The sequence below is a fragment of the Culex quinquefasciatus genome, chromosome 3 (assembly GCF_015732765.1).
Source record: "Culex quinquefasciatus strain JHB chromosome 3, VPISU_Cqui_1.0_pri_paternal, whole genome shotgun sequence".
NCBI classification, from domain to species: domain Eukaryota; kingdom Metazoa; phylum Arthropoda; class Insecta; order Diptera; family Culicidae; genus Culex; species Culex quinquefasciatus.
In genome coordinates this window covers 89251053-89277320 of record NC_051863.1, presented here as the reverse complement: position 1 = coordinate 89277320, position 26268 = coordinate 89251053, and the positions used below count along the sequence as shown (strand labels likewise).

At 47.4% G+C, this 26268-nt stretch overlaps 2 protein-coding genes across 2 annotated transcripts; both read left to right on the top strand.

The window, feature by feature from the left end:
• Nucleotides 1-18648: 18648 nt before the first annotated feature.
• LOC119769046 (uncharacterized protein K02A2.6-like) lies at nucleotides 18649-19564 on the top strand. Its single transcript, XM_038260937.1, has 2 exons — nucleotides 18649-18777; nucleotides 18842-19564. Exons 1-2 carry the CDS (start codon nucleotides 18649-18651, stop codon nucleotides 19562-19564), a joined length of 852 nt encoding a protein of 283 aa, XP_038116865.1.
• Nucleotides 19565-19611: 47 nt separating this feature from the next.
• On the top strand, nucleotides 19612-21756 carry LOC119769045 (uncharacterized protein K02A2.6-like). The gene is made up of 4 exons (XM_038260936.1): nucleotides 19612-19848; nucleotides 19904-20723; nucleotides 20803-21324; nucleotides 21746-21756. Exons 1-4 carry the CDS (start codon nucleotides 19612-19614, stop codon nucleotides 21754-21756), a joined length of 1590 nt encoding a protein of 529 aa, XP_038116864.1.
• The last annotated feature ends 4512 nt before the right edge of the window (nucleotides 21757-26268 follow it).

Sequence of the window (26268 nt, the reverse complement as noted above, 5' to 3'; positions counted from 1 at the left end):
TAAACTGCAAACAGGTCGCCGAACAACTGGAGTGGTTTAACGCTACCGTCGAGCCACGTCTCGGTGAGCAAGATAACGTCGTATTCGCAGTCCTTACAAGCCAGGAAGAATTCATCAACTTTGTTATTCAGCGATCGAACGTTTGATCGATCGCTTGTGCATCGGCTATCTCGGGGCTAGGAACGATCGCCGCGAAGTCGCCAGTGTCCTTTAGCGCATGGCCCGAAGGGTCCGGACAACTCGGATGGCGGCGAGTGGAACTGAGGCTATGGAGTACGGAAATTTCGTGATTTTTTTGAATACAATTAAAACATAAAAACGTAACTGGCTAGGGGGCCAGCTGGCCCCCAGGATCCCTCGGTGGTTGCGTAAAAGGCACTAGGAAGCAGCCGGGGCACTGACACCCTTTGAGTACGGGCACATTGTCGGACGTGAACAGCTCACATGCGCCAGCCCATTCAGCCAGATGGGTGTAGTCATTGGATGGTCCATTCAGAAAACGACTCGTAAGCTCGAATTCCACGTCAGATGAGTAGCGGTCACTAAAAGCCACGGGAACATGAGGCAGCGAAGAAGTTCCGGGAGAACGCAAGTACTTGCCTAAGATGGAGGCTTGGTTGGCCCCACACTTCCATAACCGAACACATGGCCGGGACGTCTCTGGTGACTGGAACATATCTGGGCGCTGGAAACGGTGTCGGCGATTGGCTCAGTAGTGTCGGAGGAATGGGGGCCAACCTCAATGCTTTGGTACGTGCGTCCCAGACCAACAACGTAGGCAGCAGGGCAACCTGCGACGTCCCTCGGCGCAATTTTACATGCAATAACTTAACTGGTTTGGGGGCCCGGTGGCCCCCGTACTCCCACGCAGACTGATGGCACTTCACTCCACGCGACGGTTTTTGAGGAACCCCAAGTTGTCGACGTCCGCTGTCTTCTTACGGTCGTAGAAGATGAACTCGTGGAACGAAACGCCGGCGGGCCAGTTGTCACCATCCATCGCCGCATCTTCGTGCTTCACGTCGACGCCAATTTTGAAGGAGACGGCACGTAATTTGCTGATACCCGCATCCTTCTTCACCAGCATCTTCACGTCAATTGTCTCATCGGCATCAAACGAGAGACACTCACGAACCATGGCACGAATATCATCTTCCGTCACGGTCGGCGGGAAACTTGACAGCCACATCCACATCATGTTGTCATCACCGTTGGTGGTGGGGACGATTGGCACTGTGGTCATCACTTTGCGACCAACGGAAGCCTTGGGAACCTCTGGTTTCGCTGATGAGGATGAGGAAGAGCTACGCCGTCTTTTGTTGGAAGGCCAAGTTGGTGCAGTTTTGGGTTCAGGTAGCTTCGAAATCAACTGGTCGATCTTGTTGTTGGTTTCAACCAGCTCAGCTTTGACCTCTTCAAAAGCCTTCGTGTGGGTTTCCGAGACGCTGCGCAAAGCTTCACATAGGGCCCGGAATGCAGTGCGATACTCGGGGGTTTTCATGGTCACCACACATCCATCGCAGCGCCAAAAAAGATTCGGCACATCCTGCACCGACCTCATCTGTTGTTGGGTGGAGGAAGTGATATGCATGTGGAAAGAACTCCCACAAATGCCGTTGCACCGGAAGAAAGCAGCCGCCTTGATGGCCTGATGGCATTTTTAGCAGTCAGTTGCAGTCGAATCCATTGTAATGGCAGCACTGCACGTTCAGTAAATCGCCAATAAGTATGCAACCCAAGTGCAGAAACTAGTCGCGACTTCGCTATCAGCCAATAGATGGCGCTGATTTTAATCGACGAAAGTGTTGGAGGAAGATGAACAGACAGCAAATATCCGAATCACTTCGTAAACAACACTTTACTTCAATAATATTAAAAACCACTTTTACAATTAAGCACGCGCCGAATTGAGTAAACTCCAGTTGATCCGAATAGAAAAACACCCGATGAAAACTCCGAGTGTAATTTTGCGACGAATACGAGAGTGTAACTGTTAACGCCTATGTTAACTGTTTGTATATTTGACCATTTATGTACTTGACCCTTGCCCATAGTGTTGCACATATTGACGATTTAGGAAGAAAGTGGAGATCACGATGAACAGTAGTATGATCGTCTGCTGTATTGAAGCCCGAGACAATACTTTGCGTCTCCGAGGGTTTCTCCTCTGTTTCGCATCGTATCGTCAGAGGCACAGAATCAGCTGATCTTCAACAGCTGGTACAGATCGTTTTAACCGTTGCAGAGAGAACATCTCTCCATGGGGACAGCTCGATGCTGTGCCCCGTGCGTTGTAAATTAGTGACAATAAATGTTATTCGTTGTTGATAAACTCTCGGTGTTTTATTCGATCGCGTATTATACATTTTGATCTGATCGAACCGGATTGTGTGTCGGGAACCGCAAAGTCGAAGGACAAATCCGCCGGTAAAGAAGTCCGCGATGGCGCTGTGTAAAACCCCGTCCAAGCTGCAAATGGCCCGAGCGCCATTCCTACCGCCGCGGTACCGTACCCAAACGGAGAAGTCCCGTCCACTTCTCACCTGCAAAAGAAGATTGCTGTAACGCAAAACCGCCGAGCAAAGATGAAAGAACTTCCCGAGTGCGCATCCAAAATCCCGCGTCGAAAAGTGCATCAGAAGTCCATCGGAAGGATTCGCCATCTTCCGACGTCATCAAGATTTCCGTCCAGATATCCGCCATTCTCACGTCGGCTACAGCATGGCCGATCCCGGAGCACTCGGCTACACAAAGACGCACGATTTCGCCATCGTGATATGGCCACTAACCCGGAAAACACCGTGAACTTGACCGCGAAAACAATCCGATCGAGTGAAAAAACCGCACCGCGAACCAAGTGAGAAAGTGAAAACCAAAACAAAAGTGAACTGCCAACATGACGTTTTCATTTTCGAAACTTCAAGAAGAAATTGTGCCAGTTTCCCGAAACTTGTCTGCACGGCCTCCGCAAAGGTCTGCAGGAACATATGTCGTGTTTAAGTTCCGCGTCACGTTGAAAATCCGCGGAAAACCGTGATGGCCGCGGACGCCATTTCTCGGGAAAGAAAATGGCGCCGCTTGTGAAGAAAATGTCGGTCGAGCTTCGATCGGCACACGAATATTCCCATCTCTGCAGTGAAAGTGAAAGGTCTGCGCTAGACCCATGCAGCAAACAGTGTTTTCGGAAAACCACCCTACCTCGCTTACCGCGGTTTGACAAATCTTGCGTTCGAAATGAGCAAAGTGAGACGTGAGAGATCGTGAGATTCTCACAGTGAGAAGAAAAAGGTAAACAAACCCAGACGGTTCGCGGGTGCAAGCAACGACCGTCGTTGCAAATCGCGAAAAAGGCATCTCGGTTCGTCGCGAGATGTGCAAATTTCGTCGTGCGTCGCGTTCTCTCGGCCGAGTGCAGTGCTGGGGCTGGAAGAAGCCACCGAAGAACGATCTGTGACTGAAGAAAGTCACAAAAAGCCGTCCGCATCGAGAAAAGCGACCGAAGTGAAGAAACCGGGATCAGTGCACACACATCTCCACACACAGCTAACCACAGCTGATGTTTTCTGCGGTGCTCTTGGCGATCAGCAGAAAAGTTCAGAGGCGTCGCAGGGGCGCCTATTTTGTGTGCTTATGGCCCAGTTTGCGGTACAGATGCGATTCGAACGTCGACTCAGCACGCAATACGCTGACAGCAGGATCCAGCTCTAAGGCCTGAGGGGCGGCGCGTTCGTGGTCGGACGGGCCAGAACAGCCCCCCACCACCATCCTGAGATAAGTATCTTGCTTTTTTGTAGTTTGACCAGTGATTTAGTCGCTTCAAACACTCAGGATCGGTGCTGCTGGATTTCTCAACACAACGACTGCATTGGACATCCACGGCCTGGCGATCAGACGGATCGTCAGCAACAACACCAGCTTTGGTCGGCCAGCTGGTCGACAACCACCACACTGGGCAGCGCCACGAGCTGCCATCTCGCACCTCGCAGTCGGACGGACTGGAGGTCACCACACTCTCCGCAGTCGGACGGACTGCCGGAGACCTTTCACGAAGGAGAAGCAACCCTGCCATCGGACGCGGCGAGCGTTCCCCCAAGAAGTGGCTCACTCGGAGCGCGGAGAACCAACCCAGCTGTCGGACGCAGCGCGCGTCCCCAAAGAAGAAGAGGCTCCTCGGAACGCCGAGCGCGAGCATTCCAGTTTCCTGGTTCGCGGCGGGTAGAACCGATCTACCGCGTCGTTTTACCTTCCCCATCGACGTCATCACCCACGGTCTGTTCGCCAAGAGCAGAATCTCCTCCAACACCAAGTTGGAACCCCGGCTATGCTGCCGTGCACAGCAGCATCGGTCCGGCCGTCTTCGGCCACCTTCCTCTCTGGGCTCGCGGAGATGGATTGAAGTCACGAGCAAACGGGTGACGTCATGGTCAACGGGGACACCTGGTCCCACACTCCAGCCACACCATGGTGGCATTTTCCAAGGCCTCAACGGAGGCAACTTACGGCCACACAGCTGGCACACTCAAGCCCTCACCGGAGGCACCAAGATCCACACACGGTGGAACCCAAGTCGGCCACAACGGTGGCATCACACGCACAAGAAGCAGGAAGCATGCAAGCAGTTCGGACGCGCGGACGGCGCAGCAGTTCATGGCGGGCGGCATCTAGGCCGCTGGCACCTTTCAAGGGCGGCACCCAGGCCGCAAATCATCACCATCACGGTCACGAAGCTGCACAGCCGGTGCAGTAAACGGCGGGCGGCGCGCAAGCCGCACTACCTCGGCAGAAGTCAACTCACATACAGTCCACACACACACAAGGGCAGCACAGTCGCTGCACTCTCAAGTTGCACCACAGCCACGACGAGCGGCAAGAGGCCGCACTCCTACGACCCACGGCGGGCGGCGCAAGAGCCGCTGACACCAGCTCACCCGAGCAACGACAACGACGGTGACACGATCGTCGCATGACCGCAACACGGCGGTCCCCAAGCGGCGCGCAAGCCGCAGAAACACCACGCTTACCCTTACGTTAGGGCGGTGCAGCAAGGCACCAGTTCAGCGAGCCAAATGCTGAAAGCGGAGTTCCAGCACCGAGGCATTTGGGGGTGGCGCGTTCGTGGTCGGACGGGCCAGAACAGCCACCCCGCCACTTCCCCAAGATAAGTACCTGTCGATTAGTTTTTCACACAGTAGCTCAATCACCACAAATCACAGGTCCTGCTGGAACATCCCTGGAATGCCAACCACTGGCAACGAACTCGGTCGAAGGATTCGGCCAACCTGACGTCAACAACGAGAACAAGGAGAGCTCACCAACCTCAAAGCGACTTGCGGCAGTCTAGAATGTTGCAAGATCGCCCCGCAAACGGTTGTCAGGGTAGACGTACTCTGGTCAATCGTCTCAAGCAGAGCTCCAAGCATCGTGACGTCAGCGATGGAATCCACACCAAGTCTGCTCAACGAGGAGCGGAACCGGTAGCAACGCGCCTACCAACAGCAGAAAACATCGTCTTCGGCCGCGCTAACTAGGCGGCGGAGTTTTCAACAGTCGCACCACCACAGCGTGAGGGCGACACCCCAACGGCCGCGCCAGCGCATGGCGGACAGCATCGTGAGCGAAGCGGTCGCTCTTGCCAAAGTCATGGCAATCGAGGACACAGCAACAAGGCACGAGGAGTGGCGCGTTCGTGGTCGGACGGGCCAGAACTGCCGCTCCACCCCCACTCCAAGTTAACAAATTAACTTATTGTACAAAGCTCAGCGCTTTCCACCCTCACAGGTTGCTGTCATCCCTCGATTCGGCCAAGCATCGTCAACGACACAGCAGAACATCGGCAACAAGCCTCCAACCAGCAGCCCAACAGTCAGCAAAATACTTGACGAAGATATTTAAAAGAAAGAGCTGTGATAGTAGTTTTAAGAAAAGTAGGGCTGTTAGGATTTAATTTTGTTGAAAGCCTTCGGCCTTTCAAGGCGGGCGGTATGTTAACGCCCAGTTAACCAAAATTGACGATCTAGTAGAAACACTTTCAGACAACACTGTAGATTATGTAACTCCACACACACAATCACAGTAGCCCTTCGTGTACCTTTATGTTCAATGTTTGTAGTCGTTACAGAGCACGAAGTGGTTTGTCTTTTGTAATGTTTTTGTAGACTTCCCGGTCGCAAAGAACTTGACGAGCTTAGAACTAGACTAGACACTTTCCACAAAACACTTCTGACCAGATGGTCGACCGGGACAGTCACCCCTTCTCAGGGGTCAAGTTAAGTAGACCAAATAAACACTTAAGAATTGTACCCTCTTTTGTGCAATAAAGTTCATCCCCTAGTTATCGCGACTTTTCTGTAACTTACCGGATCACTAAGCTTCACCCCCGACACACAGGACCACATCCGCTACGATGTGCGTAAACATTTTGAATGGTTACGCTTGTTCGCGCGGAACTTTACCGACCTCGTCCGAGCGACGATTGCATCACGGAATCGGTTACATCCCCTTTCTCTGCGATCAAAATGGAGTCGCAGGTCCAGCGCAGCCGCCATTTTCCTGAGGAATCACGCCAGTCGAGGGACTCCTGGCCCAAGCTCGAGGGAATCGAGCAGTTCCTGGAGCACCTGTAATGAGGAACAAGGCCTCGCCGTGTGGGTTTCAGGAACCCCGCGGCTGGGACTTGACCAAAGTTAAGTACCCTTTTGTTCCTTTATTCGCAACATGTACAGGTTGCTCTATTCACAGCTCATCTCGATGACCCCGGACCGCTGAAGGCTATTCACCTCGGAGTGGCTAACCATCATCATCACCACCTGTTCCGGCCAGCACGGCGGGGAGATCCCGGCCAAGATCCACATTCACGTGGCACGTCGGCGCACGTGTCATGGCGGGTAGGTCTTCTCGCAGTCAACAAGCCGATCGAAATTCGTACTACCAACCATGACGTCATCTCAAGAGGTCTACGTGGCACATCGTGTGCACGTGTTCAGGACGACGACGACTTCACGAGAACAACATCCAACACATCTCCGAACGACCACATTGTTCCTGCCGAGTCAAGACGGGACAATTCTGCAACGGAAACGAAGAACCATGTTACGTACGTCGTACGAAGATCAACAACAAGTGCAATTCATGCGATTTGAATTCATTATGAATTCGGCGGGGAGTATGTTAACGCCTATGTTAACTGTTTGTATATTTGACCATTTATGTACTTGACCCTTGCCCATAGTGTTGCACATATTGACGATTTAGGAAGAAAGTGGAGATCACGATGAACAGCAGTATGATCGTCTGCTGTATTGAAGCCCGAGACAATATTTTGCGTCTCCGAGGGTTTCTCCTCTGTTTCGCATCGTATCGTCAGAGGCACAGAATCAGCTGATCTTCAACAGCTGGTACAGATCGTTTTAACCGTTGCAGAGAGAACATCTCTCCACGGGGACAGCTCGATGCTGTGCCCCGTGCGTTGTTAATTAGTGACAATAAATGTTATTCGTTGTTGATAAACTCTCGGTGTTTTATTCGATCGCGTATTATACAGTAACACTTCAAATTTCGCGAATAAAGGCTCACAAAATAAAACCAAAACAAACCGTACTGTGAAAATCGAAACGTATTCATTAAAATCACCGCTACCAAGATCGAACCAAAGTGGAAATCATTCCCCGAAGCAGCTGCCATATAAATTCCTCCTCGGGAACCATGACAATAAACACTGGCTTATCCGCGATTATCGCAAGCAACTCTTCGTAGACCGGGCCGTGCTAGTTCCTTCCGCAAACCTAATAATGTTCGGAATCGGCCACAAAAAAAACCATCCTTTTCTCCGCGACCACGTTTGATAAATAGAATCAAAGCATAAACAAACAGCTTGAAGATTCAAAACGTTAAAATCTGCACTCTCTAAAAAGTTACCCATATCTTGTTTAAAAGTTGGATCGGGTCTGAAAGATCTGGAGCCGATCCAAATCCGCTCCGAAAACCTTAAGTGGCATCCCCCTAGGTTTGCACACATTACGCTCAGGATTCGCTCTATGTTGGTGAAGGTTCCCGAGATGAGCTCCGAGCGGGAGCGATTCCTTCACAGAATTTCCAGCGCGGTCAAGCTCTGCTCGGCCACGTCCATTCACTGAATGATCTGCAACTTCCATCGGAATCTGATCCACAGTAGTACCGAGCCCGGCTCAAACCTGGGCAACTGAAACAAAACACGGAAAGAAGGTTTATCGTAAATCTTGCTAAATTTTGGTTAAAAATCCTAAAAAAATTGGCTGTTTTTTCAACCACCATTTTTTTAGCTGGAAATCCTAAAAATATCCTGGATTTGACAGCTGGATCCAGGTCCTAAAAATGATAAATCTAGCTAAATTTTTAGTAAATTTTACTAATTTACAAGCTGGAAAAATGCTGCCAGTCTCAAAAGCTGTATGTTTTGAGAAGGTCTGTTAGCTATTTTAGCTAGATTTTATGGTATTCTAGGAAGTTTTATAGTTAGCCCAGCAAGTTTTTAGGCTGTTTCAACTAGTTTTTTTTTGGAATCATTCTCAAAATTTTCCATTGATGGCTGCGAAGCCAGGTATTTTCACACATCTTTTTAGCTAGTTTAGCTAACTTTGCCACTATTCTTGGTAGGTGTTTTGGTTGGAATAGCTAATTTTTCCACTATTTCTATAAGATTTTTTTCAAAAGCCTCCGTTGCTGCCTGCAAAGCACGCATTATTCACCCAGCCTTTTGGCTGATTTAGCTCGTTTCTTTTTTGTACTTGCTTCGTTTTTCGCACGGGTATTGATAGTAATTAACTATTCTGGGGTTAAATATAAGACGAGCACATGGAGTCCCTTAGGGGGATTGCTCCATAGGGCGGCACACGTATCTACCCGGAGATTTCTCACACAAAGACAAACATTTCATACTCACGTGAACCACACTAATTTTCAACCAAAGACTAATTTTTAGGATTTTAAATAAATAGGACAAACACAGCTTGATTGAGACCACATTTTTACTTTTTATTTAGCTTTTAAGACTTTCAATAATTTTAAGAACTTTTAGGGGTAATAAATTAAGGGAAAGACGGGGGAATCCAATTTTAACGTGTATTTGGGGTACTAGTACTTGCGCATGCGTTTTATCGTTGGGATCCTGATGCTCGGTGGCCGGCTTGTTGCGTCGCTGTCATGGCTGCTGCTGCTGGTCGGGTTCCAGAACAGGAGAAACGAACGGCGGGTCCGGTTGGACCGCCGAGAGGGCGTCTTCTTCTTGGCTTCGCCCCAGAGGGCCACAGGTTGGTGTCGGCGCGGTCTCAGAAGGAGACCGCCAAAACACGTGATCGCGGACCCTATTTGTAGCGGAGGGTCGAGTTCGCGGGTCTGGAGGGTGGTGCACGCGCGAAAGGGGGGGGGGAAGTGGTCGATCCGAGCGAGGTACCACTGGGGAGACTTTGACTCGGGGCTGGCCAACAGGTTTGACGGTGTGCCACTTGGCACTCAGCACCGCGGTGCTTTGTGCGGCCAGTCCCGACCACTTCACTACACTTCACTGCAGGTTCTTGTTCTTGCACCACGCTCGCTCGGATCCGTACGATGGTGACCGGAGGGACCTAACTCGGTTAGGAATTTTTAACGTGTTGTGGTGTACGTCTAACCGTCCGTGGTGCTGTCACACTCCGATCCGTACTCTTTGGGCTTATTGGTTTTAATTTGTTTGTGGCACTTGACTGTTTCGTAACCAATGTTTTTGTGTAATTTTAATTAGGATTTTTCAATTACACACGCGAACTTTTCTTCCCGTGTCGTTTGGTGACGGACGAACTTCGGGGCGATCACTGTTCTTCACCACTCCGGACCAAAATGCAAAGAGGCCGACACCATCGTCTGCGCCCGTATTTATGCGCCGCCTAGCTGTTCCCTCCAGAACTGTTTCCTGTTTTGCCACAGGAATCGGTGACAGCTCGATGACACTGACGTACGGGGTGATGATGGTGTTCGCAGGGGTGGGGATAACAAAGTTCATATGGGTTGGTGTATCAGATGCAAAAGGCCTTTTTCCCTAAAGTCGACTATTTGAATTATTTAATTGTATGCTAACATAAAGTAACAAATAGGTAATAAATAACAGATAACAAATAATTCAATAAATAGCAAAACTCCTAAATCTGAAAGACACCAACCTGGACGCTCAATAAACATGAAATATCATATGTTCAAAGTGTAAACACAGAACAACAAATACTGCACATTTAAACATTTACTAACAATATTTTATAATCTTCCTTTAATCAAGCTGGTTTGGTGTGGTTCGAGTATGATTTTATTGAAACCGATTTTCAAAAGTTTACAATCTTCCCGGAGTCGGGGTAAAAAATGACAAAGTTATTTTTTGTTATCCTAGGCACATACACATCTAGACATTGCTCGAGTCCTTAGCTTCAGCCAAATCATTGATTTAGTTAAAGTGATTGGTACCATTGAAGGAAAGCTCTGCTCCACTAAATCATTGTGATTTGTCAGAATTAAGGACTACCACTCATTAAGGAGTAAAGTAAAGTCAGGGGCAATATTTTAATGATTTGATTTTTTTAAATTTGTTATTCTAGGCACATACACATCCAGACATTACTCGGATCCTTAGCTTCAGCCAAATCATTGATTTAGTTAAAGTGATTGGTACCATTGAAGGAAAGCTCTTCTTCACTAAACCATTGTGATTTGTCAGAATTAAGGACCACCACTCCTTAATGAGTAAAGTAAACGCAGGTATAAATGTTTTATGTTTTGACGATAGACAACATCGAAAACATACCAATCTTGTAATTGATCCTTCCAGATTCCACACAGTTCATCAACCAACAACATGAAATACAAAAGCAAACAACTATTGTCAACTGGTCACTCGAAGAGGATCAGAACACTTTGTTAACCGTTCCCATTTTGGGGTATCAGAACAAAAGCTCTTGCGACAAAATTAACTCTTCCTTGGTCTGGATCTACTTTCGTAAAGATTCCTGTTCGTTCCTTGGCCCTGGAAATTCACGAAAAAGAATGAATTTGAAAAACATAACCTATAGCTTTTATTCGTTTCTCCTCGAACTCACCCACACGTCCCATTCCGTGGCAGCTCCCATTCCATAGATAGGTTGTATCCGGCAGTCACTTGCTTGTCGAAGAACCAATCCAATTTGTGGGCCACTGTTCCGGAATCCACTCAAGCAGGTTCAACTCCGGCTACAGGAAATTTTCCTGGGGTGCATCTTAATTTTACCGAAAAGTGTTTGTGGCTTCCGCCTGTTGGGATACTTGATAAAGAACTCGGTCCCGGTTTTGTTTGCCGGTTCCTTGGAATGCTAGTGGCGGTGATGGAACCGGGTGCGCTGTCTTGAACGCCGTCTGTAGCAGGACCGGGAACGCAATCGCGACTTTTCGTGTGCGTTTTCCTTTTTTCTTGTTTGTAAACAATATGCAGCGCGCGACGACGACAACTGACAACCTGCACCACTGAAATAAATCGTAAAGTAGAATTTCGCGTTTTTTCTATCTCGTGAATACGGATGCACATACGGATTTACATGCGAAATATGTTATATATGTATAGTGACCACCCCGTGGAGATGAACCTTCTGTAGTAGTTGGCCATCCCAAGGAACCGACGGAGCTTTGTGATAGTCGTAGGTCTCTCGTACTCGACAATCGGACGTGTCTTTTCCGGGTTGGCCCTGAGACCGGACGTGCTCAGCAGATATCCCAAGAATGGAATCTCCGCTACGCCGAATTTGGACTTCGCCAGGTTGATGCTGAGGTTGGCTGCTGTCAGACGCCGCGCGATTTCTTCTAGAAGCTGCACGTGATGTTCGAAGGTTTCTGTGACGACGACAATGTCGTCCAGGTAAACAAAAACATTGGGTTCCAGCTCAACGTGGCCAAGAACGTTGTCCATCAATCTGGCGAGACTTGCCGGACTGTTGACAAGCCCGAACGGCATACGACGGTACTGGAACAGCCCTTTTCCTTGAACGCTGAACGCGGTGTACTTCCGGGATTCTTCTGCGAGAGGAACATGCAGGAAGGCTTCGGACAGATCGATTGTGGACAAGTAGTTGGCCTTGGGAAGCTGGCCCAGGATGCGACCAGGGTGCGGCAACGGGTACGCATCACGCACAGTTCTCTCATTGATCTTGCGAGCGTCCAAACAGAGCCGAACCTTGTTGGGTTTGATAACCGGAACGCAGTTCAGGGACCAATCCGAGTTGCTTCTCTCCAAGATGCCGGTGTCCAGCAGCCGCTGTAACTCGATAGCAACCAGCTCTTGCGTCTTCGGGGACATGGTGTAGGGAATTGCCGGACAGGTGGTTTGTTTTTCCACTCATCGGCCAACACGATTCGGTGTTCGGCGAGCGGCGTAATCGTCAGCTGGCCTTCGCACGCGGAAATGAACTTCTTCTTGATGTTTTCGATCACCTGCTCCTCCTCCTCCGTCAGAATTAAACCCGTGGGTGGGAGTTCGATCGTCGTGACCATCTGGGGATCGTTCTCAAAGTTGGTCTCGTTCACCGTAGGGTGGATCCGGTATTTACGCCAGAAATCCATACCGCAGATGCAATCAACTGAGAGGTTGGTCACAACCAGCGTGGTCACGACTTTCGTGGACCCGCGGAAGTCGAACGGAATTGGAATTTGACCTAGAACCTCGAGCTCATCGCCGCTGGCAGAACGAAGCGTGATAGGTTTTGACAATTTTTGAATTTTGTTATTTTTGAATAATTTGAAAAGTTTTTCGCTAATAAGGGTGTGATTACTGCCACTGTCCAAAAGGGCGTGAATTTGAATTTCATATAATTTAATATTTACATAAGGACGATTATCGTTACGAAAAGGATAGGTTATTTGACAAATTTCAGCAGAGGATTCGTAATCTTGCTGGTTCGCGGGCTCCCAGAATTCTGGAGGGTCACGCAAAAACGGTTCTACGAACGACGGTTTTGGTTCGCAGCGTTCGCGTTTTTTAAACAATATGGACAATGTTCCGCCGGAAATCCGCGCAGGCCACAGTTGCCACAGAAAAGTGCACGTTGCTGGCGACACATGACAAAGTGATGACCAGCTCGACCACAATTAAAACACGAATTTTCAGGAGGAGGAGCGTGAGCATTCACCAAGTCGTCCAGGGTCATCGTCGGTCTGGGCGGTTGGCCGGATTGACCATTATGGTTTCCCTGGGGTCTCTGGGTGTTACTTCCGGATGGACATGCTTGTTGTTGTTGTTGTTGTTGTGGAGTAGATGTAGAAGTGCGCTGCTGGTTCCTGTTGTTCTGGTTCTGAGGTGGACGTGCAGGTTGACCTACGGCATTGACGGTTTCCCCAGCTGATTCTTTCTGCTTCTTCTTGTTGGACTGGTTCGTGGTGCTCACAGCGTGCACATTTCGCTCCAAACCAAACACCTTGTTGTAGGCTGGGAAGCTGTGTGCGTCCAGCATGCGTGCGGCGTTCACCAGTATGCTCAGGGTTTGTTTGGGGACGAAAGTGAGCTGCTTCTTGTAGTCGGTTCGCATGTTCTGCTTCAGAATTTGAATCTTCTCGAACTCCGGGAGTTGGTATTGCATCGAACGGAACATGCTCTCGACTTCGTTGTGGTAGTCGTGGAAGGACACGTTCTTTTGCTGTTTGCGCCCGTAGATCTTAATCCGCATCAGGGCGTCCAAGTCAGGGTGCATGTACGTCCTACGCAGCTCAAAGACGAGATGATCCCAGTTCATGAGACGACCAAACGAGCATTCGGTCATGTACCATTTCAGGGCTGATCCGGTGAACAAGTGAATGGCCGAATCGAACAGCTCCTGGCTCGACACATGTTCAGCACGAGCATGGCCATAAACGGTTTCTAAAACTCGTTCAACCTCAGACCTTGGTCGTCTCCACTGTACTTGGGGATGTCCCATCTTGAGACCGGTAGAGAACGACGGTTGTTGTACTGATTGAGATATTTGGGAAGTGGATTATGTTGTTGTGGATTTCGTGGGGGTGGGTTGTTATGCTGGTTGTTATGCTCGTTGGGATAATTGTTGTTATTTGGCTGTGGATTTCTTGAATTGATAATTCCAGTGTAGCCATTATTATTGTTGTTATTGAAGGGGTATTGTGGGGGTGGAGGATATTGTTGATTTTGTGGGGGGTAACCAAAAGGGTAACCAAAAGGGTAATTGTTGGGGTTATTGTTGTTTCCGTAAGGGATGTTGTTTTGAAAACTCGAAAAGGAGTTGTTGAAATCGAAATGAGAATGCTAACTAGGAGGTGGAATAGGATCGGGATTGGGATTAGGATTAGGATTAGGATTGGGATTGACATCTTCGTTTTGACGGTCACGATTTGAGGAAAACGTCACTTTTGGAGTTTGTGTTCCCATCTCGCGCACTGGAACTTCAAACGCCAACTGCCCTTCCAAATGCGCAATTCTCGTTTGTAGATCGTGCATGTAATCCAGATCGTCTTGTGTAAACAAGGATCCCACCTCTTTCAATGGGATCGGTACAGGAGGATTTGGTACGGTTGGGGGCTCTGGTTCTTGTGGTGGTTCTTCGTAGAACGCGTACAGCAGAGAAGTCAACTCCACCACCATGTTCTGCAGCGAGCCATGAAGATTTGGCGACCATCGCGACACACGTAAGACTGCAACCAAACGTATCCCGAGGTGAATAAGTCGGTCTTGAACTATGTTTCGCCGTTCCTCGTCTACATCAGGTGTCATCAATGTCTTCAGCAGCTCGTATCTGTCCGTATACGTGGCGATTTCGTCCTCTGGAGGTCCTATCACGTAACGAAGACCGATCTCCGCCTCGCCAGACTGCTCCTGTGCCAACCTGTTCTTCAGCATCTCTCGTCGTTGATCATTTGTGAGATGTTGGTTCAAAATGACTTTTCTAGCTTTCAGTTCATTCAAAACTTCATCGTCGGCTAAGTTTTCCACTCTCATACGATGATACCACCCACCCAAAAGCGTACAGGCATCATCAAAAGTGAATGAATTAGCCATGATTTAAATGAATGAATGACAAATTTAAATTTTTGTTTCACAAAAATACAAATGTGAAAATAATTCGTGTAGGCATGCACAATTATTAATAAATGCTACCTCAATAAATATTGGTGTGAATAAATAAATAAATAACATTGAAGAATAAATAAGCGACAAATGAATCGATCATGCAAATAAATTAACAACAAAATTGAACAAATAATTCAAGATCAATACAAAAGTACTAAATTTGACTTGAAAAATCACAAAATTGAACTATTTTCAGTACGGTCGAGAAACTAATTCTTACGGACTGTTACTGATTCATGTTCACACTTCACGATTGAAACAGAAAGCTTAATTTGAGGTTTTTATCATCATGTACGACCGAGTTTGCTTGGGAGATCATGTTGTTGACTTTCTGCCTCGTAGGTTTCATCTGCTGACCTTGATTTTATTGAAATAAATTACATTTATTGAAATTCTCCGGGAGACCGTTAAAAGGAATTTTCTTCTGGTCTATGGAAGAAAATTACTTTTTTGAAAAATTTAGCGTTGGGCGCCAATTGATAGTAATTAACTATTCTGGGGTTAAATATAAGACGAGCACATGGAGTCCCTTAGGGGGATTGCTCCATAGGGCGGCACACGTATCTACCCGGAGATTTCTCACACAAAGACAAACATTTCATACTCACGTGAACCACACTAATTTTCAACCAAAGACTAACTTTTAGGATTTTAAATAAATAGGACAAACACAGCTTGATTGAGAATCCAATTTTAACGTGTATTTGGGGTACTAGTACTTGCGCATGCGTTTTATCGTTGGGATCCTGATGCTCGGTGGCCGGCTTGTTGCGTCGCTGTCATGGCTGCTGCTACTGGTCGGGTTCCGGAACAGGAGGGAACGAACGGCGGGTCCGGTTGGACCGCCGAGAGGGCGTCTTCTTCTTGGCTTCGCCCCAGAGGGCCACAGGTTGGTGTCGGCGCGGTCTCAGAAGGAGACCGCCAAAACACGTGATCGCGGACCCTATTTGTAGCGGAGGGTCGAGTTCGCGGGTCCGGAGGGTGGTGCACGCGCGAAAGGGGGGGGGGAAGTGGTCGATCCGAGCGAGGTACCACTAGGGAGACTTTGACTCGGGGGCTGGCCAACAGGTTTGACGGTGTGCCACTTGGCACTCAGCACCGCGGTGCTTTGTGCGGCCAGTCCCGACCACTTCACTACACTTCACTGCAGGTTCTTGTTCTTGCACCACGCTCGCTCGGATCCGTACGATGGTGACCGGAGGGACCTAACTCGGTTAGGAATTTTTAACGTGTTGTGGTGTACGTCTAACCGTCCGTGGTGCTGTCACACTCCGATCCGTACTCTTTGGGCTTATTGGTTTTAATTTGTTTGTGGCACTTGACTGTTTCGTAACCAATGTTTTTTTGTGTAATTTTAATTAGGATTTTTCAATTACACACGCGAACTTTTCTTCCCGTTTCGTTTGGTGACGGACGAACTTCGGGGCGATCACTGTTCTTCACCACTCCGGACCAAAATGCAAAAGAGGCCGACACCATCGTCTGCGCCCGTATTTATGCGCCGCCTAGCTGTTCCCTCCAGAAATGTTTCCTGTTTTGCCACAGGGATCGGTGACAGCTCGATGACACTGACGTACGGGGTGATGATGGTGTTCGCAGGGGTGGGGATAACAAAGTTCATATGGGTTGGTGTATCAGATGCAAAAGGCCTTTTTCCCTAAAGTCGACTATTTGAATTATTTAATTGTATGCTAACATAAAGTAACAAATAGGTAATAAATAACAGATAACAAATAATTCAATAAATAACAAAACTCCTAAATCTGAAAGACACCAACCTGGACGCTCAATAAACATGAAATATCATATGTTCAAAGTGTAAACACAGAACAACAAATACTGCACACACTCATTTTTGGTTTTCGAGCTCGGCAGAATTCTGCCGAAAACAGAACAACTGATTTCTTCGGCAGAAAAATGCCGAACTTCGGCAAATTAACTGTCATTTTTCACCGAGTAATCGGGACAATGACTCACATTTTGCCGAGATTCGGCATATATTTCTGCCGAGCGATAAGTTGTTCTGATTTCGGCAGAATTCTGCCGAAGTTCGGCATAAAAATCTGAGTGTGCACATTTAAACATTTACTAACAATATTTTATAATCTTCCTTTAATCAAGCTGGTTTGGTGTGGTTCGAGTATGATTTTATTGAAACCGATTTTCAAAAGGTTACAGTATGAATCTTCAAGCAATTTCAATATGGCGACTTGTAGCAGAAGGAAGTGAGGCATTTTCGCTATTTCTCACTGTTCTGTGTTCTGCGTGCACGTCCGCATACATCGACCACACACATACTAACACAAAGCGCCACCAAGAGGCAAAAGGTGATTACGAATATTTTTGACACTTACGTTAAAAATATGCGGTTTTGCAAAAACAAATAACAAAACCAATATTTAAGTGTAGTTCAACTGTCAAACTTGTAATTCGTTGCTGATTTGTTCAAAAATTTGTTAAAAATAATAAGTTTTTTTGCAGCACCCCTTTTGGACGGACATTTCTGTTGTCACCTTCTGGTTCCTTGGACTGGTTATGGATAATTTCACAGTGTAATAAACAGGGCAGCTACCACCACGTGGCGCCACTGTTTCGAATGAGAAAATGATACAGGTTTTTCAGACGAGTTTCAATTTTTCGGTAAGTCCAGCTAATTTGACGACTACCTCGAGAGAGCCGAAAACTTTTTCGAACTGAACTGCATCACGGATGATGAGTTCAAGCGGAAGCTGATCGTCCATTTTATTGGCTTGCACGCGCTGAAGAAGCTGCAGCAGTTGCTGTACCCGAAAACCCACAAGCAGTCGACGTACAAGGAGGTTACCGACAAGCTGGAGTCGTACTTCAGCCCCCAGAAGAACCGGATCGCCCAGTCCGTGGAGTTCTTCAAGCGAAGCCAGCACGAATACGAGAAGGTCGCGGATTTCGCGGTCGAGCTGCAAATCCAGGCCGAGCTGATGAACAGCCCGGACTACACGAAGTTCGATGAAGCCGTCACGAAAGCCAAGAATCTGGAGCAGATCGAGGAGGACCAGCAGAAGATGAAGGCCAAGCAGCAGTACGCCAACCGAGTCAATGGCGGAAACTTCAACCGACGAAACCGTTCGCAGTCCCGGAAGCCGGAGCAGTCCGAGAGAGACCAGCGCAGCAGTTCGCGAGGCAGACCCAGCTCGCGAGGAGGACCACGTAGCCGCAAAGATTTCCGTTGCTACACTTGCGGAAAGAAGGGCCACATGGCGCGGTCGTGCTGGAGCAACAAGGCGAACGTGGTGAACCGCAGCGACGACGACAGCGTGGTCGACTCTGACGACGAGGTCAACCACGTGGTGAACGTTCCGCTGTTCAAGAGGTTGTGACTAGACGGTAAGTGGCTGGAATTCGAGATCGACTCTGGGGCATCCTATACTATTATCAGTGTGAACGACTACAAAGAAAATTTTGCGCGCTTGAAGCTGCAAAAGTGTGAAGTGAGGTTAAGGGTTATTTCGGGCACGATGTTGAACATTGCGGGGTCCATACGAGTGAGAGTGAAGTGCGATGGCCGATCGTACACGATGACCTTGATCGTGATCGACGGGAAAAGCACGTTCCATCCGTTGCTCGGGCGAGACTGGTTAGATGTGCTGTACCCAGAGTGGAGGCAATTTTTTGAGAACGAAGTCGCAGAGGTCGATCAAAGTGAGGTTAAGTTGGACAGTACTCGCGCCTTCTAACCTCACCGCACGCTATCGCGAATTGTTCACCAAGAACTTGGAAGAACCAATCGAGACTTTTGAAGCTAGTGTGGTTCTGAAGGAGGACGCCAGGCCGATCTTCTACCGGCCGTACGAAGTTCCGTTTGCCCTGCAGGAGAAAGTGTCCAGTGAGCTGGATAGGTTAGTGCGTGAGAAGATTTTGGTTCCGGTCAAGCACAGTGAGTGGGCATCGCCGATCGTGGTTGTGGCGAAAGCAGATGGGAGTGTACGGATTTGTATGGACTGCAAAGTAACCGTGAACAAGGCGATCTGTACCGAACATTATCCTTTGCCTAACATAAGTGATGTTTTTGCGAACCTAAGTGGTTACCGGTACTTTGCGAAGATCGATCTGCAAGGGGCGTACATGCAGGTTAGAGTGTCGGAGGATTCCCAGAACTATCTGGTGATCAACACGCACAAGGGACTTTTTGCCTACCAGAGACTACCCTTCGGGATCTCAAACGCGGCCTCCGCGTTCCAGTTTATCATGACTGAGGGCATTTTGAAGGGGGTAGAAGGAGTCCAGTGTTATCTAGACGACATTTTGTTGGGAAGTGAGACCGTTGAGGGGTTAGTGGACAAAATTCACGAGGTTCTGGGACGACTGAAAGAGTTCAAGGTCAAGGTGAACCTTGAGAAGAGCGAGTTCTTGGTCAAGAAAATCGCATATCTTGGGCATCAGGTTTCTGAGAAGGGTCTCAGTCCATCGGAGGAGAAGGTAAAGCGATCGTAAATGCACCAAGGCCGAATGATGTGTCCCAGCTGAAATCATTCCTCGGAATGATCAACTACTACTCCAAGTTTGTCCCCAATCTGTCCGTGAAGTTGTGTCCGCTCTACGCGCTGTTGAAGAAGAACGTTCAGTTTAAATGGTCTGCTGAGTGCGAAAGTGCGTTCGACAAGTGCAAGAAGCTCCTGTTGAGTAACCGTCTCCTAGAGCTGTACAATCCTGAGCTACCGATCGTGGTCGTGTGCGACGCGAGCTTGAATGGCGTGGGAGCCGTTCTGTGCCACAGAGTTGGTGACGTGGAAAAGCCCGTTTTCTACGCGTCGAGCACTTTGTCCGCTGCAGAGCGAAACTACCCGAATCTGCATCGAGGAGCTCTTGCCGTGGTCTGACCTGACGAAGTTCTTCAAGTACATCTACGGTAAGCAGTTTACGGTTGTCACCGACAACAAGCCGTTAGCAGCCATTTTGGACCAGAAGAGAGGTCTGCCGCCGTTGGCCGCGGCGCGGTTGCAGAAATACGTTTATTTGCTTTCGATTTTTGAATTTGAGATCGTGTATCGCAAGGGGTCGAAGATTCCAAATGCGGACGCTTTGAGTAGACTACCGGTTTCTGGTACCACCGGGGTCGACTCAGAGATTGCTGAGCTGTTGAGGGTGACTGAGGAGTCAGCCATGATCGATCTGGAGGTCATAGGCCGGGAAACTCAGAGAGATGCTCTGCTGAGTACGCTTTTCCAGCTGGTGCAAAGTGGGTGGGACGAGAGTAACGTACCCGCCGACCTGAAGTTTTACTTCGCAAACCAGAGTTGTCTGTCGTTGTTTAACGATTGCGTACTTTATTCGGAAAAAGTTATTGTTCCGAAGTCTTGCCAAAAACGTGTTCTAGAGCTGATGCATGGTTGTCATCTTGGAATGATCCGGATGAAACAAGAAGCTCGACGGTACGTTTACTGGCCGGGGTTGGACAAGGACATCGAAGAATTTGTACAGCGGTGTGAGGTTTGCAGTAAGACCGGAAGAATGCCGAAGAAGGTTTACTCGAAGTGGCCGGAGGCAAGTAGACCGTTCGAGAGAGTCCATCTGGATTTCTTTCACTTTGCTGGAAAAACGTTTTTGATTGTCGTTGACGCCTACTCGAAGTGGATCGACGTGAGGTTGATAAGTAGAACCGATTCAGATTCGCTGATTAACGCTTTGAACTCTGTGTTTCTCATTTTTGGGAAAAGCGATCTGATCGTCAGCGATCAACAGTCAAGCATTTGTGGACTACGCGAGACAGATGAAAATTGAGCTGAAGAAGAGTCCGGCGTATTCGCCCGAAAGTAATGGTCTTGCGGAAAGGGGGGTCCAGACAGCCAAGAGCGGTTTGAAGAAACTGATGGCTGATCCAAAGTACGGTAGCTGTAAGATTCCGGAACTGGTCGAGGTTTTCCTGTTTAGTTACCGGAACAGTTACTGCCAGGCGCTAGGGTGTTCGCCTGCGAGCAAAATCTTTTCTTTTGTGCCAAAAACCGATTTGGACAGTAATTTGAAGCCGAAGCAAGAAAAGGTAAAGAAAAGGGTTAGATTTGATCTGCGGGTCAAAGAGAAGATCATTGATAAGCGGGAAAGTGTCAATGAAAAGCCAAGGGTCAGGAAAAACGATGATTACGCTGTAGGAGATCTTGTGTGGTACCGTTGTGAGTACAAGACGATGAGATCTTGGTTGGAAGCCGTGATCGTGGGTGTTAACAGCAAGAATACGTACTACATTGAGGTATCAGGTAATACCAAGTTGGCTAGCAGGAACCAACTGAAGAGAAGAGTTGTGGAGAAAAACGATTATATTTACCCAAAAGTTGAGCCCAATGTAATTGTAACACCTAAGAAGAGATACAAGCGAAGGAGAGAGAAGAATTCACCTCTCAAGACACCTGAACGACCTGCGAAGTTGCGTAGGAGTAAGCGTGTTAGGAGACGACAAGAAAGATACGAAGTTTTTAGATTTCACAAAATGTCATTTTGAATTTAAGCGGGGAAGTGTCAAGTATCCCTCGTTTAGCTGGTCTAGATCATTGTAATTGTATCTTGAATCTGTTTAATTATATTGCAAGTGTGTTGCATTTCTAGTACCTAAGCTATTTCCTGTACGACCCTATATAAACCATTGTAATACTATTGTATTGCTCTTTCCCGATCCAGCAGTTGAAGAATAAAGTGTAAAGTGAAACTAGTCTTTTAATCCGCACCGAAAAGACAGTTTAATTAAATTTAACAAAAATTTCTAGATAAACCACATTTGACTAAATTTATTTCTTTTTTACTATGTTCAGTTTAATTATACTAAACTTAACTTTACTTAATTTAACTTGATTTTTAATTAATCATAATGATCATGAGCATGAGCATGAGAGACCACCCATGGTTGTCCTTCTCCGTTGCTGAACAGGACCGTAATATCCTATCAATACAACTGACCATACGCTTAAACGATCTAATGGTGTTTCCCTTATCAACAGCATGTATGAATGCGTTGAAAAGATAAAACATCAAGATCATCAAAACTAGATCTGGAGCAAAAAGGTAACAGTCGTTGGCCACCAACGGCGCCCGCCATGTCAGTTTGTAGATCTCGGGGGATTGGGACGGGAATGTTAGTTAGCACAGGTTGCTACCAAGGGTGGGTTCTATACGATATCCACACCCCCACGTGTGCCGGAAAACTACTTCTACTTGGGATTTTGTTAGTGGGAAAGGGTAATGGCCAGGATTCATCATAGAGGATGATGATGCGACCCAATAATCAATAAATTTTGTTTAATGATGTGATGTATTATGCATTCTCAAGGCAAACAATCGGAGGATGCGGATGAGATTATTACCGGTTAGCTGGTGTTAAGTTTAGCATAAATGATTCAATCTTAGACAGCCGGCTGTGTAAAGATAAAACCAAATAAAACGCGAAACCGCACGGACCGAAAAACACACAATCGGAGGGAAAACAATGACGGAAACGGCAACGAAAATCCGGCTTGTTGACCGCGACGCGAACCGTTCAAATTCTCCAAAGCAACTGTCAAACATCGCGAAATCGTCCGGGTCGAAATACACACAATCGGGAGGGAAACAAAGACGGAAACGGCAACGAAAATCCGGCTTGTTGACCGCGACGCGAACCGTTCAAATTCTTCAAAGCAACTGTCAAACATCGCGAAATCGTCCGGGGCGAAATACACACACAATCGGGGGGGAAACAAAGACGGAAACGGCAACGAAAATCCGGCTTGTTGACCGCGACGCGAACCGTTCAAATTCTTCAAAGCAACTGTCAAACATCGCGAAATCGTCCGGGGCGAAATACACACACAATCGGGGGGGAAACAAAGACGGAAACGGCAACGAAAATCCGGCTTGTTGACCGCGACGCGAACCGTTCAAATTCTTCAAAGCAACTGTCAAACATCGCGAAATCGTCCGGGTCGAAATACACACACAATCGGGGGGGAAACAAAGACGGAAATGGCAACGAAAATCCGGCTTGTTGACCGCGACGCGAACCGTTCAAATTCTTCAAAGCAACTGTCAAACATCGCGAAATCGTCCGGGGCGAAATACACACACAATCGGGGGGGAAACAAAGACGGAAACGGCAACGAAAATCCGGCTTGTTGACCGCGACGCGAATCGTTCAAATTCTTCAAAGCAACTGTCAAACATCGCGAAATCGTCCGGGGCGAAATACACACACAATCGGGGGGGAAACAAAGACGGAAACGGCAACGAAAATCCGGCTTGTTGACCGCGACGCGAACCGTTCAAATTCTTCAAAGCAACTGTCAAACATCGCGAAATCGTCCGGGTCGAAATACACACACAATCGGGGGGAAACAAAGACGGAAACGGCAACGAAAATCCGGCTTGTTGACCGCGACGCGAACCGTTCAAATTCTACAAAGCAACTGTCAAACATCGCGAAATCGTCCGGGTCGAAATACACACACAATCGGGGGGGAAACAAAGACGGAAACGGCAACGAAAATCCGGCTTGTTGACCGCGACGCGAACCGTTCAAATTCTTCAAAGCAACTGTCAAACATCGCGAAATCGTCCGGGTCGAAATACACACACAATCGGGGGGGAAACAAAGACGGAAACGGCAACGAAAATCCGGCTTGTTGACCGCGACGCGAACCGTTCAAATTCTCCAAAGCAACTGTCAAACATCGCGAAATCGTCCGGGTCGAAATACACACACAATCGGGGGGGAAACAAAGACGGAAACGGCAACGAAAATCCGGCTTGTTGACCGCGACGCGAACCGTTCAAATTCTTCAAAGCAACTGTCAAACATCGCGAAATCGTCCGGGGCGAAATACACACACAATCGGGGGGGAAACAAAGACGGAAACGGCAACGAAAATCCGGCTTGTTGACCGCGACGCGAACCGTTCAAATTCTTCAAAGCAACTGTCAAACATCGCGAAATCGTCCGGGTCGAAATACACACACAATCGGAGGGGAAACAAAGACGGAAACGGCAACGAAAATCCGGCTTGTTGACCGCGACGCGAACCGTTCAAATTCTACAAAGCAACTGTCAAACATCGCGAAATCGTCCGGGTCGAAATACACACAATCGGGGGAAACAAAGACGGAAACGGCAACGAAAATCCGGCTTGTTGACCGCGACGCGAACCGTTCAAATTCTTCAAAGCAACTGTCAAACATCGCGAAATCGTCCGGGTCGAAATACACACACAATCGGGGGGGAAACAAAGACGGAAACGGCAACGAAAATCCGGCTTGTTGACCGCGACGCGAACCGTTCAAATTCTCCAAAGCAACTGTCAAACATCGCGAAATCGTCCGGGTCGAAATACACACACAATCGGGGGGGAAACAAAGACGGAAACGGCAACGAAAATCCGGCTTGTTGACCGCGACGCGAACCGTTCAAATTCTTCAAAGCAACTGTCAAACATCGCGAAATCGTCCGGGGCGAAATACACACACAATCGGGGGGAAACAAAGACGGAAACGGCAACGAAAATCCGGCTTGTTGACCGCGACGCGAACCTTAACTTGATTTTTAATTAATCATTATTTAACTAAATTTAATTAAATTTATCTAAATTTTACTGAGTTTAACAAAATTTAATCAATTTAACTTGATTTAACTGAATTCTACTTTTTTCTAAATTCAACCAAATGTAATTCAAATTAACTTTCACTCAATTTAAAGTAATTTAACATTATTTAACTCTATTTTTTTATGTGCTTCAAAGGCATAAAGTGCCCTGCTCGTTCGGATCTGTCAAACATTGGCCAGTCTATATCTAGACACTCTGTACCCGCAGCCTCCCCCTCACGTAGACAGATGTCCATACAAAAAAAGTGAAGTGTGCACAAACGCCAGCCTCCACCTCCCCGTCAAAGGGTTCACGACAAAGGATGCCACCAATCGTCCAAACAAAATTAGAGGCTCAACTTCTAACCTCTTTCCCTCAACACAAAAAAAAACTGCTCACCTAATCAACTGAAGATCTCAGCCCGCAGAAAGTCTTCCTGGCTTTCAATCCATTCACTCACGCACCATCTCCACCTTTTGCACTTGCACTTTCGACTTTCAAACGCAGAATCGTCACAAAACTCCGCGAACTGAGCGGCTTAAACAGGATCAAACACGATACGAGACGTTCTCTTGCTTTGTGTTGGTCTCAAACTGATGTTCTGTCAAAAAATCCATGCTGCCGGTTCCAGCTAGTTTTTCGGTAAAAGTAGGCAAAATTGTGCTAAAACACCATTATTTTTGGTAAAATCTCTCCTGTCATTTTGATTTGGGCTGTTAGTTTTGGATAGCAAATCAGCAATCAGGGTTAGCTGTTTCACCAATCCCAAGTTGGTAAATTTACCTGTAATTTGAGCTAATTTAACCAAAAAAATCACTGTTCCACCAATTTGAAGCCAGCTAATTTGAATTGTTAAATTTAAGATGGAACTCCTTTCCGTGAAGAAATTGACTTGTAAGAAATTATTCACAATGGGGTACCCGCCGTGGAAAAAAATCTCAGAGATGGCGCTGTACGAGTAGTGGTAAGAAATTTAAATTTATATGGGGAAAATCAGTTTTTCCTAAATATTTCTGAAAATGTACAACTGAGGAGGCCAAAATTTCTCCGGAGGGTATAAAAAAAGGTGCAGGTGGTTATGTTCTACATGACCAATATGACAAAGAACTTTGTACAAAACTCTAAAAATCATGATATTTTTATTTATATTTTTTAATTCTTTGCCTATTTATTTAATCCTGAATAATTAATTCTAATTAAATTTATTCAATCAATGGCACCACCCGGTAGAACCAACCACCAAAAACCATGAATTTTGATACCCATATTGCCCCAAGTCATATGGTTCGATAAATGTCCCCGGTAGAATCTTCCCTCAGGGCCATGGCCACTCCGGGTGTGGCCAATTCTGTCAAAATAACCATTTTCATTACCAGTATCAAAAACCATGAATTTTCATACCCATATTGCCCCAAGTCGTATGGTTCGATAAATGTCCCCCCGGTAGAACCTTCCCTCAGGGCCATAGCCACTCCGGGTGTGGCCAATATCCTACCAGTTTGGTCCCAACCCCATTGCCTTGAATCATTCTGGTTTCCGAGTGACTAACAATATTCTTTAGAACAGAATTCCTCCCAAGGTGGTGCACAACCTGTGTCT

What these genes read in the sequence shown, in the direction of transcription:
- LOC119769046 (XM_038260937.1), top strand. Translation starts at nt 18,649, where the DNA reads ATGACCTTGATCGTGATCGACGGGAAAAGCACGTTCCATCCGTTGCTC. An exon ending in CAGAGGTCGATCAAAGTGAG is followed by an intron (nt 18,778 to 18,841) that starts GTTAAGTTGGAC and finishes TTGTTCACCAAG; the next exon opens with AACTTGGAAGAACCAATCGA.
- LOC119769045 (XM_038260936.1), top strand. Translation starts at nt 19,612, where the DNA reads ATGATCAACTACTACTCCAAGTTTGTCCCCAATCTGTCCGTGAAGTTG. An exon ending in GAGCCGTTCTGTGCCACAGA is followed by an intron (nt 19,849 to 19,903) that starts GTTGGTGACGTG and finishes TGTCCGCTGCAG; the next exon opens with AGCGAAACTACCCGAATCTG. An exon ending in GATCGACGTGAGGTTGATAA is followed by an intron (nt 20,724 to 20,802) that starts GTAGAACCGATT and finishes TCTGATCGTCAG; the next exon opens with CGATCAACAGTCAAGCATTT.